Source organism: Macrosteles quadrilineatus, unplaced genomic scaffold (assembly GCF_028750875.1).
Source record: "Macrosteles quadrilineatus isolate MER2022 unplaced genomic scaffold, UCM_ALF_1.0 Scaffold_7__1_contigs__length_78375512, whole genome shotgun sequence".
NCBI lineage: Eukaryota > Metazoa > Arthropoda > Insecta > Hemiptera > Cicadellidae > Macrosteles > Macrosteles quadrilineatus.
In genome coordinates, this window is record NW_026542600.1 from 57,973,007 (window position 1) to 57,986,305 (window position 13,299).

At 32.2% G+C, this 13,299-nt stretch overlaps 1 protein-coding gene across 1 annotated transcript in view; it reads left to right on the top strand.

Moving 5' to 3' along the window:
• The first annotated feature begins 3,175 nt into the window (after window positions 1–3,175).
• LOC128999022 (alkylglycerol monooxygenase-like) overlaps window positions 3,176–13,299 on the top strand; it is a 21,469-nt gene continuing 11,345 nt past the window's right edge. The window contains exon 1 of the mRNA XM_054425378.1: window positions 3,176–3,207. Within this exon, the coding sequence (XP_054281353.1) occupies window positions 3,176–3,207 (32 nt within the window). The remainder of the gene's footprint in view (window positions 3,208–13,299) is intronic.

Sequence of the window (13,299 nt, forward strand, 5' to 3'; positions counted from 1 at the left end):
GTATTACATCGTTATTACTTTGATAAAATCCACTGGTGATTGGCGGGGTTTAAACCCGGGACCCTAGAGGCCAAAGACTCTAATACTAGAACAGCTCACTCCAAAAGTCGATAATAGGGCCTATGCAATGAATAATAATTGCACATTTTACATAATATCTGCCATCATGGAGATAATTTTACATGCAATGATTTAAAGAGTTATAGAATGTGTTTAAAGCTATCGTAATAAGAAATGTAGATATAAAATGGTTTTACTTGTGGGTTAAGTGAGTTTGTTATTAAAACTTCTTAGAAATGTCAACTGATTGCCTTAGATCGCTTCGATATTAGAATAGGAGAAAAATTAAACACGTTGATGGTTTTAGTTTATCAAATAAAAGATTATGTTACCTTTTAATATACAACGATTGAAAATTATACGTATAACGTATTTTTAATTTAATATTAAAACTATAATCAAACCTAAGTATCACTGTGAATACAGTCCGTAAAAACGCATTGACATGTTCTACACACGCATGTTAATTAACAAATGTAATACTGCGTTTTATAGTTATATCTTTACTGCAGAATTTTATATCACTAACAAAATAAACACGTTTTAATGAATATATAATATTTCACCTATGTTGAACCATTGACTATACAGAATAGACTTCCATACATTATGTAAAAATTTGAAGCCAAAAAACGTGTTGCAATCTGTTGAGATGGTCTACCAACTAATGACAATATTCTGTGTTAAGTGATAAATCAATCAGCTGTTTGCTATGATACTGCATTGGTTTAATTAATATGCAACCCAATACACTAGTAAACTCTGGTGAGATGGTCCTGAACTTCATCCATTTTCTTGGCTTCAAACTTTCATATCACATGGGAAGTCTATTCTGTGTATAGTCAATGGTTGAACATACTATGAAAACAACAAAGTTAAGGCAAATCGGTTTCCTGCAGAAAATTTTACATTAAACGATTAACATCTGTTAGTTTTTTTTTTATATAGTTCGTCTGGACAACTAGGTTAGTCAAATAGACATTTACTAATAACCTAATTTTCCTATGGTTATATTCTCCCTCCAAAATACACATTTTGTTCATTCACTCATTACTTTTACTTTCGTGAAATTCTGTGATAGCTCTTTGCTCCCGTTTTCCTAATGGGGACCATTATGTAACAGTTGTTTTGCGGCATTCTATCTTTCCAGATTGTTGTTGTTCCAATCAAATACATTCCACTAAATTCTTCCATAACATTTTCAGTTTTACAAGTATAAAACGTAACGTAACTGATTGATTAGCTGTAATAAATCTTGTAATTATTATTGATATAAATCTTGTCTGACTACTGTAATTATATTTCATAAATATCAAACAAGTATTGTGTTGAGTACAAATTAAAATGAAAAGTTGCTCCAACCGAAATTTAAATCCAACTCAAACTTGCTCATTTAAATGAACTGAGCGGGGATTCAAGTCGGATGGTCCACACCTTTAGACCCGACATCGTAGATTTTATCTCAAAACGTACCTAGTTTGTCATTACACAAACAAAAGTCGACGATTTTATACTCAGAATTAAACCCGCTGAAACATTTTGGAAACACATATCCCCTGTCGCATATGAAGAAAATTTTCTAAATCTAAGAGAGCCATGGGAGTTCTTGATGTACGTGTAGTTATTCAATGTAATGTTTTGTTGGTTTTGTGTGGCCGCGGCCAGACTTGTGGTTAGAACACAAATTACTGTACTAGCGTATCAAACTGGAATTTGAGGGAACTGACAGTTAGCTCCTGCTTAGACAAAAAAAATTAAATGCAGACCGACAGCTGTGTTGCGGTTAGCATAGGTTCTGGCGTCCACCGCTGGGAGTGCCGTGTAGTTACGGCGTACGCGATACGTAACTACACGGCGCTGCCAGTGGTGCACGCTAGAACCTATGCTAATTGCAGCACGGCTACGGGCTCTATTTAATTCTTTTTGTCTATGGCTCCTGACAGACAATGGAACTGTAAAAGTATGGCACTCGCTTTCAATTAACTGGTAGGCAAAAAACTGATAGTTGAGCCAACTGAAAATCAAGGAATTGGTATAAAAAAATGTTACTTGAAGGAACTGGTTGTTGAGGGAGCTAACAGTTGATAGAACTGACCAATAATATTATCTGGTGAACAAGGTGGAACTAATATACGAGGGATCTGATAATTGGTGGAACTGATATACGAGGGAGCTGATATTCCAGGATCCGTTACACATGCAGGATTACAAATGACAGTTGATAGAACTCATATACGAGGTAGCTGATAGTTGGTGGAACTGACAGACGAGGGAAATGACAGTTGATAGAACTGATATACGAGGGAGCTGATAATTGATGGAACTCATTTACGAGGTAGCTGATAATTGGTGGAACTGATATACGAGGGAGCTGATAATAGGTGGAACTGATATACGAGGGAGCTGATAATTGGTGGAAATGATATACGAAGGGAGCTGATAATAGGTGGAACTGATATACGAGGGATCTGATAATTGGTGGAACTGATATACGAGGGAGCTGATATTCCAGGATCCGTTACACATGCAGGATTAACGTAGTCCAATGTAGCAGCTTTGTATTGCATTGACAGATGCTATGAACCAGTATTAATCAGACATTCATGTACGTTCCCAGTAACATACAGTAATCGGTGAGAAATTCCGTAATCTATATAAGCTCATGGTCAGATATTGGTGTATGGTAATGTTTACTATTTTGATTTTTGTATTTTCTCCTAAAATGTTACCACTAGTCAATTAAAAACTGTGTAATTCAGTTAAAATGCAATTAATACGAAAAATTTTATTTTACTGATTTGTTATTTATGAATTTTACTAGTTAAAGTGATAAATGCATGTAGGAACTCACCCTGACACGTAGGTATATCAGTTATTATTAAATTCACCTGTCATAGTTTAAACTGGCAAAAATAATATACTCTAAAGTATTATTATTTGAAATGGTGTAGGATTTGCAAGCAAATGTAATATTCCAATAGAACTCCCCCCCCCCCACAAGTATTATTTGAATTAACATTGACCATTGCGTAAGTTCCGTGTGTGAAGTACTTTATTCCTTATCAAACCGTTTCTTAAGCGTATGTTAACTTATTCAGTACTTCAATACGACATTATGGGGTTGGAAACATTCTCATACTTGCAGAGGTAAGTAGCCTTGTTTTGTTATATCCTCTTCGGAAAAGTTACCTTTGCAAATTTCTCTTCTTTGAGACGAATTTTCTGAGGTATTCTACTAAAGCCGAAGTAACGAGGGTTACTTCTCTTTAAGTTTGACGATGTTTCAAAATCAGTATCGTCGTCTGAGCTTAGTAAACATAAGTTACAGTAGCATTCGATGTGTATTGAAGTACCCTTCCTGGTTATAAAATGAACAGTCGGTTCTCAATTATGTAGTTAAATGACAATTCCCGTATTCCGCATACGTGTGGGTTCAAATCTCAACAATTGCCAATGATAAGTAGGCGTGTGATAAATATCAAACTTTTAGAACCCCAACTGAAACAGGATTTAAAGTAAGAAGGATTCTTAGAAGAACAGAATATTAAAATGTTTTTCGTAAATCTGTAAATGATACAGTAAAATCAAATATTGTCATAATTCAAAAAACTGTAAACCCCAATAAATCAAAACTATGTTAATGTTTTTTTTTTTTTTACTTCTAAAGCAAGTGTTGATATCAACTAGGAAGACTCGGAAAATTATTGCACCTGCTGATATTCTTGATTGACCCCGTTCCAACCTCGACTGCAAGTCTCAAAATGGAATTTGAAGGTCAGAGGACAGACCAAGGTTACACCCATGTGTCTTAGATGTGTATACGATAAGGAATTTATAAGGATAAATCTACGATTCTATGAAGAGATAAATTACGCTATCTTACTTAGGAGCTTATTTAATTTACGTTAGGGTCCCCTAAGGTAAAAAAGTTTTTCTAACTAATGTGCAAACTTGGATTGATCTAAAAGTATCATATACGTAAAAAGCTAAATTTTAATTTTGTCATTGAAAATCACTGTATGTATTAAAAAAATATGTTTGGTACGTGTATTTTGTATGCTTTACCCAGATAACTGTCTTCTCAGAGTATATTTTCCCACCATTAGCTTTCTCAAACCAATCGAAATTCCGCTCCACTTACGTCGCTCCATCAAAATCGTGTTTTGCTCATCTGTTTCAGCGTATTATTTGCTGATCATCTGCGACTGATGTGGCTAATTCGTTGCTGTAAACATACAGCTGAGTTGAATGAAGAGGACAATTAAATGATTGATTACAATAAATGTTGATTTTCTACTTTTTCGTTGTGTTAGATGAAGCTGCGTTCTACCTCTTGAAAGCTGCTTCCATGAAAGTGAGGATACTCTCAATAATTGATAATGGATTGATACTTACGAATAATTATTATTCGTAAGTATCAATCCATTAAGAATCTAAATTACTAACCAGTGAATAATTATAACGACATGAAGTTTATAATTTCACAATGATCCACTGTTAAACTCCCGTCACTAACTTTACAGGTTGTGTCATAACTCAGAGGCCTGAAATCCAGGCAGAATATACATTTTCCTACAGTCACCCGACAAAGTTGGCTTCCTTGTACTGTTTATAGTACAGAAAGCTGCTAATTGCTGCATATTTATACTTTGCCGTACGGTTTATACTTTGCCGTACGGTTTATACTTTGCCGTACGGTTTATACTTTGCCGCACATCAGGATTCCAACGAAACAACACAAAACAGCGTGGTTCTATTATGCACGTAATCCGTGTACGCTTGGAAATAGGTTGGCAACACTTAAAGACAATAATACTATGAGCAACTGATTGACTATTATAACTACGATTTAACCTGTCATTTCGTGTTTATCGTTTAGGTATTTCTGAACTTTCTGGACTTTCATTTAAACGTTTTTAAAACATTCCTACGATCTTAATAAACAAGAAAATACCTTTAAAGCATTTTTTTAGGCGCGGAAACCACTTCAAATTACAAAAACATACGGAACTATATTCTCAAAACGCGGAGCACATTTCTTGCCGAGGAAAAATAGCGGAGTGATACAGACCGCGGGTACTACTTTCTCTAGGGCACCTATTTGTGTTGCCAGCTGAACCTAAAAACGTGTTGTATAGTGTTTGAAAGACTAATTATTTATATGCTTTATAGTGACTGTAGGAAAAATATAGAGTGTAACACGAGTGAAAAAGGCCTTTGCTGCACTCGAGATCATTCCGCACTCGCCTGCGGCTCGTGCGTAAACATTGCTCTCGTGTGCAGCAAAGTGCCACTTTCACCACTAGTTACACAAATAACTATTTCGTTTGCCTATTGAGGAAAAATTGTTAGATTGTTAAAGGTAACCAATATTCCATCTATTTATTAGTAAACATATGATTTTGCATGGATAGCTGTAAAAAATAAACCTCCAGGAGTGCCAACCATAACTTTATTTGAAGATTTGATAAATTTAGATTAAAACTTAGATTTGACTTCAAATGGTTTTTGCCAGTGGTTCAGCCTGTGTAGGGAAGTTATACACAGATTGTTAAGTACACCTTTGATTAAGATCCTTCCAAAATTGTATCTTTACCTAAATAAGATGTTAATAAATTATAAATTGTTTATAATAATCTCAAGCTTAGGTTATATTATTCTTACTGTTAAAAATAACCAAAATATTTCATCAATGATATTAATTAACTAAGTATATAGCGTCTACTTGTAAGCTAATAAGTTATCGGGAAGCGGTAGTGGAATATACAATAAATCCTTAAGGTCGAGAAATCACCTCTGACCCCTCAGTGGTAATACGTCATCAATTGGCTGAAGCTAAACCAGACAGCTCGAGTTGTTCCTTCCTGCTCTTTTCTGAAGGATGCAATTAGGAGGTTTTAATTAAGAGGACATGTTCTTCAAGTTAATGGAGACGCCACTTTAGAAGGAAGCAAAACTATCCATAATTTTCCACACGTATTGTTAGGCTGATTATATAGGATGAGAATTTTGAAACTGTTTGGCTTGATTTGTGGAGAGGTTCCTTGTAATTTCTGTAAGGTAAAATATAGAATACGAAACACAAACAAAAAACCGGTTACTGTGTGTACCTACAAGTGAAACTAAAAAATAATGGTTCTTATAAGGCAACAAAAGTTCACATAAAGGGATCAGTTATAATGAATTTCATAACAAAATAATTGAATTTAGGAAATTAGTATTTTGTTCAGTTTACATCATTTTAATTCCTGTAGTAAAATGTTAACATTGAGGTGAAAATTTAAAACTCATAAAACAAACAAGATTCAAGATTCAAGATTCTTTATTTCCAATAATGTACAATAAATAAAAAAGTGACATATTTTATAAAAGGAAAAAATATTCCTCACAAGACTACACGTCTGTGTGTGAGGAAGAGTCCATGGCACTCGCTGGTAACTCTTAAAAAATATATACACTTACATAAAACTACTTTTCTAGTTAACAATAATATAACTTATTCATTAAAATTAAAAATTAAATCAAATATCTTAGTCCTGGCCAACATAGAACCATCAGAATATAAGTTCTAAACACTTGTTAAGTTAAAGCAAATTAAAAAATACCCCTCAAAATAAAATAAAATAATTCTTAGGTACAATTTAAAAACAAAAATTAATCAGGTCTAAAAATTTTGACATAGGCATGGGTTGGCTGATAAGTTGGAGATTTAATAGATTCTTTATTATTTTTTTTATTCAAACGTATGGTGAATGAATTAAATTTTCAGCAGCCGTGGGGCCGACGTGTAACAGCCACTCTCCAACTATTCTCCCGAAAACGGCTGCACTGCTACTCTCTGCCTCAATGATATTATTTGGAAGATTTTGGTATAATTGATGTGCAATATAAAATGGATTAGAAAGCTCTATTCTGTAACCTAATCTGGGTATTGTGTATCCAAAGTGAAGCACACCAAACATTGTGTATTGTGTATCCAAACAGCCCTCCCCGTCAATAAGACTTTTTTTATTTGAGGATCTACACGTCTGGTTCTGATCCTAGAATTCACTGTTACGAAGTTTTATCTGGTTGATAAGCGATATTCGAACCTGGTACCCAGGATTTAACTCCCTGAATCAAATCAGGAAACTATCTAAAAATCTAGTAAAAAAATTAATACGACATTGAAATTTGAAATTATTATTTAAAGCAATAGGCTTATAGCAATGGCTATCAGTTATATAAAACAAATAAATAGTTAATTAATCAACCAACCTACGACCTACACCTAAAATAGTTAAGTAATAAAATTATTTAAATACACACAAGTAAGGTAATTATATTTTTAGTAAAATGTGTAGATTGAAAAAAAAACACTAAAGGTTCGTTTTACAAAATATTCTGATCAATTACTGTAACTTGTTTAAAATTTGCATCACTACTCTGTTTACCTAATTCTCTATATTAAATTTACAATGTATAACTCACAGCTAATTTTAATACTGTATTATGAACTTAATTTTGTGCACTCATGATTTCGGTTAAATGACATCGTACCTGGTGATATAAACCCTTGTATAAAGGGGAAAATGCCAAATGAAAATACTTAAACTACAAATCAACTGTTGATTTTAAACCCTAAATTCCGTTGTTCATGTAAGAGTGTTCATGGAAACCCGTTTATGGTTTTAAGGTCTCGAGGGAAGTAAAAACGTTTGACACTCAAGTACTATTGTTAGAAGAGCAACCATTTGCATGTCAATACATTCGAAATTACTCTCTTGCTTCGCAGTATGACATGCATGTAGAAACGTCATCTCATTAAGTAAGAAAACGCCATCTCAACTGCACCATTTTTCATTTGATAAATCATTGAAAAATGTATAACCCCCCCACCACCACGGCAAACCTACAGTCTAAGCGGATTTCTATTTCTCTGATTGGATTTTGACTCAAATATTACCATAAACAAAACATATTAATTCTCCAAATTTATATTTATATATATTTATAAATATTTTCTCCACCCGGGTTGAGTCTGTTCCCGCTCGTGTACCGGCAATGTTGCAATTCGTGATAGGCCTATCAAACTAAAAGTATTTATTTTTATGTCGCACGTGTCGTGTGTAAATGTTGTTTGTCGTGTAATGTGTTGTGAGAACGAAGCTATTCAAGCGGATCTACATATTCCTGTAATGATGTGTTTGACAATGGCAGCTCGCCGAAACATGTAACACGTTGACTAAGGTTACAATTGGAACTGATAAAGGAATTGTAAAACCTAATATTTTAAACAGTGATACTACGAAGCAGGGGAACGTCTTGATATTTGTATCGTGGGACTTGGGGATCCGGGTTTTTATCCTGACGATTGCCAATGGGAATCAAATACGAGACATAATCCATCAATCGATTAGGTAATCAATTAATTTTTCGGCGATACACTATTAGGTGCGTATATTACTCTGAATATAAAATAAGGGTTAGAGTATAATGTAGTATGAAGTCCTGTGTAGATTTGCTATTCACAGTACTCCGATAAAAAAAAACTCGTGTCTTTACTCAGGATCGAACCGACAACCTTCTGATTAAAGATGAACATTATAGGCATCACTTATTCTACCCATCCGATACTCGTATATCGTCCTAAACCTGTGGTTTGGAATCCACCATACACTGTAGGTCCATCTATACTTAGAGAGAAAAAAACTTTGCTCAAGGAAAAGAACTGTCATTGTATTACATCCCGCTCTATCTCCGCCTACGAAAATTCATCTGCCAACCTTTTGTGATAAGGCAATTTCAGAACCAGGTTCGACAATCTACCTAAGAAAATTAATAAAACCATTATCATACAACTATTAAAAGGCTACGGATCAATTAGCCTATCATCCTTTTGTCTTTCTATTACACATTAATTACATCTCAATTAACCTCATCATTGTCAAGATATCAACCGGAAAGAAATCAATTACATGTCAGAAGAAAGAATACAGGTTTTCAAAGCTAGTTTGTAGTAGGCTACTCCGCTTCTAGCTAACAACCACTACATTTCAACTCTCTTGAGTTTTTAGAACTTACTAGAAAAGTCTGTTTTGGACAAAGAACGCAGACCTGGTTACTTCGGGGAACAAATGAAAATTTAATAAAGTATTGCTACACATGTGGCGAGGTCGATCATATAACAAGAAGTATTCTTTGATATCGCTTGATTGTCTATTCAGGAATCTCATTCTTTAACTTTCCAGTCTGAGATCAACAAGGAAAATTACGTAGAATATGTAAACGAAAAATGCTTTTGTTGTTCACTTTGAAGAGGTACAATCGCAGTGCATTTCATCATAAAAATTTTCATTCTAGGTCTATTTATAGACTAAATTAACAAAAAATCTTTTAATGACAAATACCCAATTAAAACATTCACGAACTCACAAATTACATACAGAGTGTCCGCGAACGTACTTTTGTAAATGGTTTGACTCGGTAATAATCGTATAAAGAATTAAATAATTCATATTTTGAACAAATCGCTTAAGCCTGTTTGTATTTTTATAACTAACGCAGCATACAAATATTTTGACTTAAGTCTTTAGCAATAGATATTTTGAGGGCAATACATTAATATCTGATAAATGTTTTTTTTTTTTTACTGTAGTAAAACAATCATGTGTAAGTTTATTTGTTGAAATCTTTTCATTCAATAGAAATCACTATTGTACGAAACTATATAAGATATTATAGTATTTTTTCTAAGTTACCACTTGGATTCAGTTTTAAGAATTATTAATTTAGCTGGTTTGAGTAATTTAATTATGTTAGTCAGTAATTTTTAATAAAAATTGATTGTTAAGTGATGAAAAGTGTATCCCGAGTCAATCTTTCGTTTCATATGTATTATCAAATCATACATCTGTGCTATGCATTAAACGGAAATCCTGTATTATTTCAATGAATATCGAATAAAAAAGGCAAAGTCATACGTTGTTTAAGAATTTAACCTTTGTTTTCTATCCTTATTAACCATTTATGTCAACTGAAATACCAATTTACTACTAGAAAAATACATCAATTCTTAAACAAGACTAAAAGATCCTTCAACGATCTTAGCTTTTACAATACAAAGAATGGTTTACAAGTAAAAAAAAATATTTAATGAACTGTATATCTTTACTGGCTGTAAAGCATATGGTTAAAATATATTTAAGGATCTAAAATTGATTTTATGTATAAAAAAAAAAATTATTTCAAAATACTCATTTCCTTAAAACGTTATTATTGGGAATAACGTTTTAAGGAAATGAGTGTTTTGAAAAAAATGGAACTGGATAACTTAATTTTACTTTCATTTTTAGTCTTTGGAAATCAGATATGCCACAAAAGAGGGGATTGGATTTCTTGGTGAAATCAAATCCAAACTCCAAACCAAATCATGCACTACTGGTTGAAATCAATGCGTTACGCACAACCCATCTCAACCGCAGGACTTGACTTACACATATGTGGGTTACATGGTAAAAAATATAACCAGATAATTATACCCTGTAGCAGTACTCTCCGTATTTCAACAGTAAAATTTAACACTGTTATATTTAGGAAATATGGAAGGATTTTAATACTGCCTGCCAAGTAATTTTGTAAAGAACATGGCAGCCAGAATTTAATTTAACCTTGTGTGTTAAACATTAAACGGATAAATTTCGATTCTTTAGTAGTAAATGGAATGGAACCTCAAAGTCGAAATAAAATAGCCATATAAAATAACCACTGACAGCAGGTTTGGTTTTAACAGGAAAATGAGATCAAAAACCCTAAACCTATGATTATGAGTGTAATTCTTTCTAGTGCTTTGTATTGTTTTTCTTTTTTTTTAATAACGTAAGATATTAGAAAAAGTGAAAACAACTCACATATCGATAACAGTTTTTTAAACAGCATCATACTCTAAGGTCATTCAATCATTTAAAATATTAAAAATAAAGCATACGCCCTCTTTGCTAAAAGTGGTCCTAGTCGATAGCTATAATTGGAACGATTCTTAGCAATACAGTAAATATTTCCATATAGAAAATTCTAACCTTCAATAACATTTGTAATTATATTTTTTCATGTAATACTCATGAATAACAATGTTTTAAGATTATTCAAATGGCCGATAGTGTAACTATAGAATATTCACTACTTAAAAAGTTTAGTTAGATATCATCACTCAGCCTTAAATAACAGATTTTTTACATTAAAACCAAGAAAAAATTCAATTCAAACGGAAACTAATTCTGAAGTATATAATTAAAACTAGATATAACTCTAGTTGTATGGCTCCTCTTTAAAAGGCCACAACAAACTTCCTCCTAAGTTCGTGGTTTAAGCGGGGTCAACTGGTCAACTGAGGTTAAGAACAGCAACCCACATCTCAAACTTCGGCCCTGGTTCAGTAATTATAATACAGAAACTTCAGTCTAAATGAATAGTTGGTCGACATTAATGGATTGTTTAGTAATAACTCCAACAATGCTTGTTTTTTACTCTTAAACAACACAGGAGTGAATATTTCACCAATTTATTTAATGACCTTAGGCAAGCTTCATTTTAATGTGCACGGTAGTTTCATAAATTATTAATTGTATTTATAGTTATGGATAAACATAATGTTGGGTGATTATAATTCTTTTGGTCATAGGTAGTATAGGCTATTAATTTATTTTACGATGACTTTACGTGCGGAAGATATAGTACAGATTTATCATTAAAATTCATATGAATATGTTAACACCCACGCCATGTTTTTAGGGTAAATATTTGGAGAAAAAATATTTTTGAAAATTTCAAAACCAACATTACCATAAACGATTAGTGTTTTTGAACTCTAGGGGACATCTAAATAAAAAAGGAAATGGTCTTGTCGTGCCAATTACGGTAATAGTTTCTTTTTTATAGGGAAATACGTTAAATAGGACTTTAAACATCCCTACGGTGTCTCCAACTAAGATCAAGTGTGTATAATTACAAACTACTTATTTAGTCCCAAACTGTAAATTATATTTTAATAAATTTAGGTGCATCAACTAATTGAGATTCCTGTTCTGACATTTTTTAAACTTATTTACGAAATTTAACGAGATAATTAAGTTTAGCTAACAAGTTTAGACGGCTTAGGAAGAAAACTAATTAACAAAAGATGCCTATTAACTTTTACGTTTTGACGTGTCGACGGTTTACCAATTACTAGCTGTTTCAGTTTTATCTAACTTCTCTTAACTTTTAGCAAACAGTACTTTAGAAAAGCTGTGAATTTTTAGCTTGATAAGCACTCATATAATGAGTTTTTCATACCTAACCTGCTTAGAAACGCTAAACATGTATTTTATATAATCATATATTAATACACATTTTCTATGTTTTTATTTATGTCACTAAGAATGTAAAATTTAAATTAAAAATAAACTGTTTATAAATTGTCATAAAAATCTCTGAAATTACTACATGCTTGCAATTGTTGTTCGAGTATATTTATATAATGTTAAAACTCATACTTAATCTTTATTTAAAAAACATAAATAATTTTTTTTATAAATTGATTGCAGTTGAGTTCTATACTGAATTATTATCAAAACAACGTGGGTTATATGTTGTTATAATAATTATAAAAGCTACATCATGTTTTCCAAGTACTAATTGTTTCAAATTATAGACAGTTAAGAAGTTAAGAATTAATTAACGTGTAACATGTTTTATTTTTGTTAAATAAAATCATAGTTATCTAAACTATAGTAATTATCCTGTAAATAAATTAAATAAACTACCCAGTGTAAAATAAATTACTTCAAAGAGCATTGTTGGCAAAGTAAAAGCAAACAAATTTGTAAATGTATAGTCAGTTTTTGTGAAGTGGGGAAAGCTATTTTCAACCCGATATCTAATCGTTCTTTTGACCCTTGTGATTTTAATGGTTTATGATTGGGTAACCTGTATTTATTTCGTTACTTTGTTTAAAATACGGCATGTAGTAAACATCTAATCAAGAAGTAGGGTTTACAAAGTGCTGTTTAGAATTAAATAGCCTTTCCAAGTCTTTCAATAAATAAACAATAAACCGTGCATATAATGATTGCATTTAAATATATTAACATATGTTTTCATAAAATTGGCAATGCAAATTCATAGTATTGAAACATTGAAACGCTAATATAAAGTTTTTGTATGTATTCTTGGATTAACCGCTCTTATTATTTGTAGTATTCTTGTACTTTGCAATTTTTA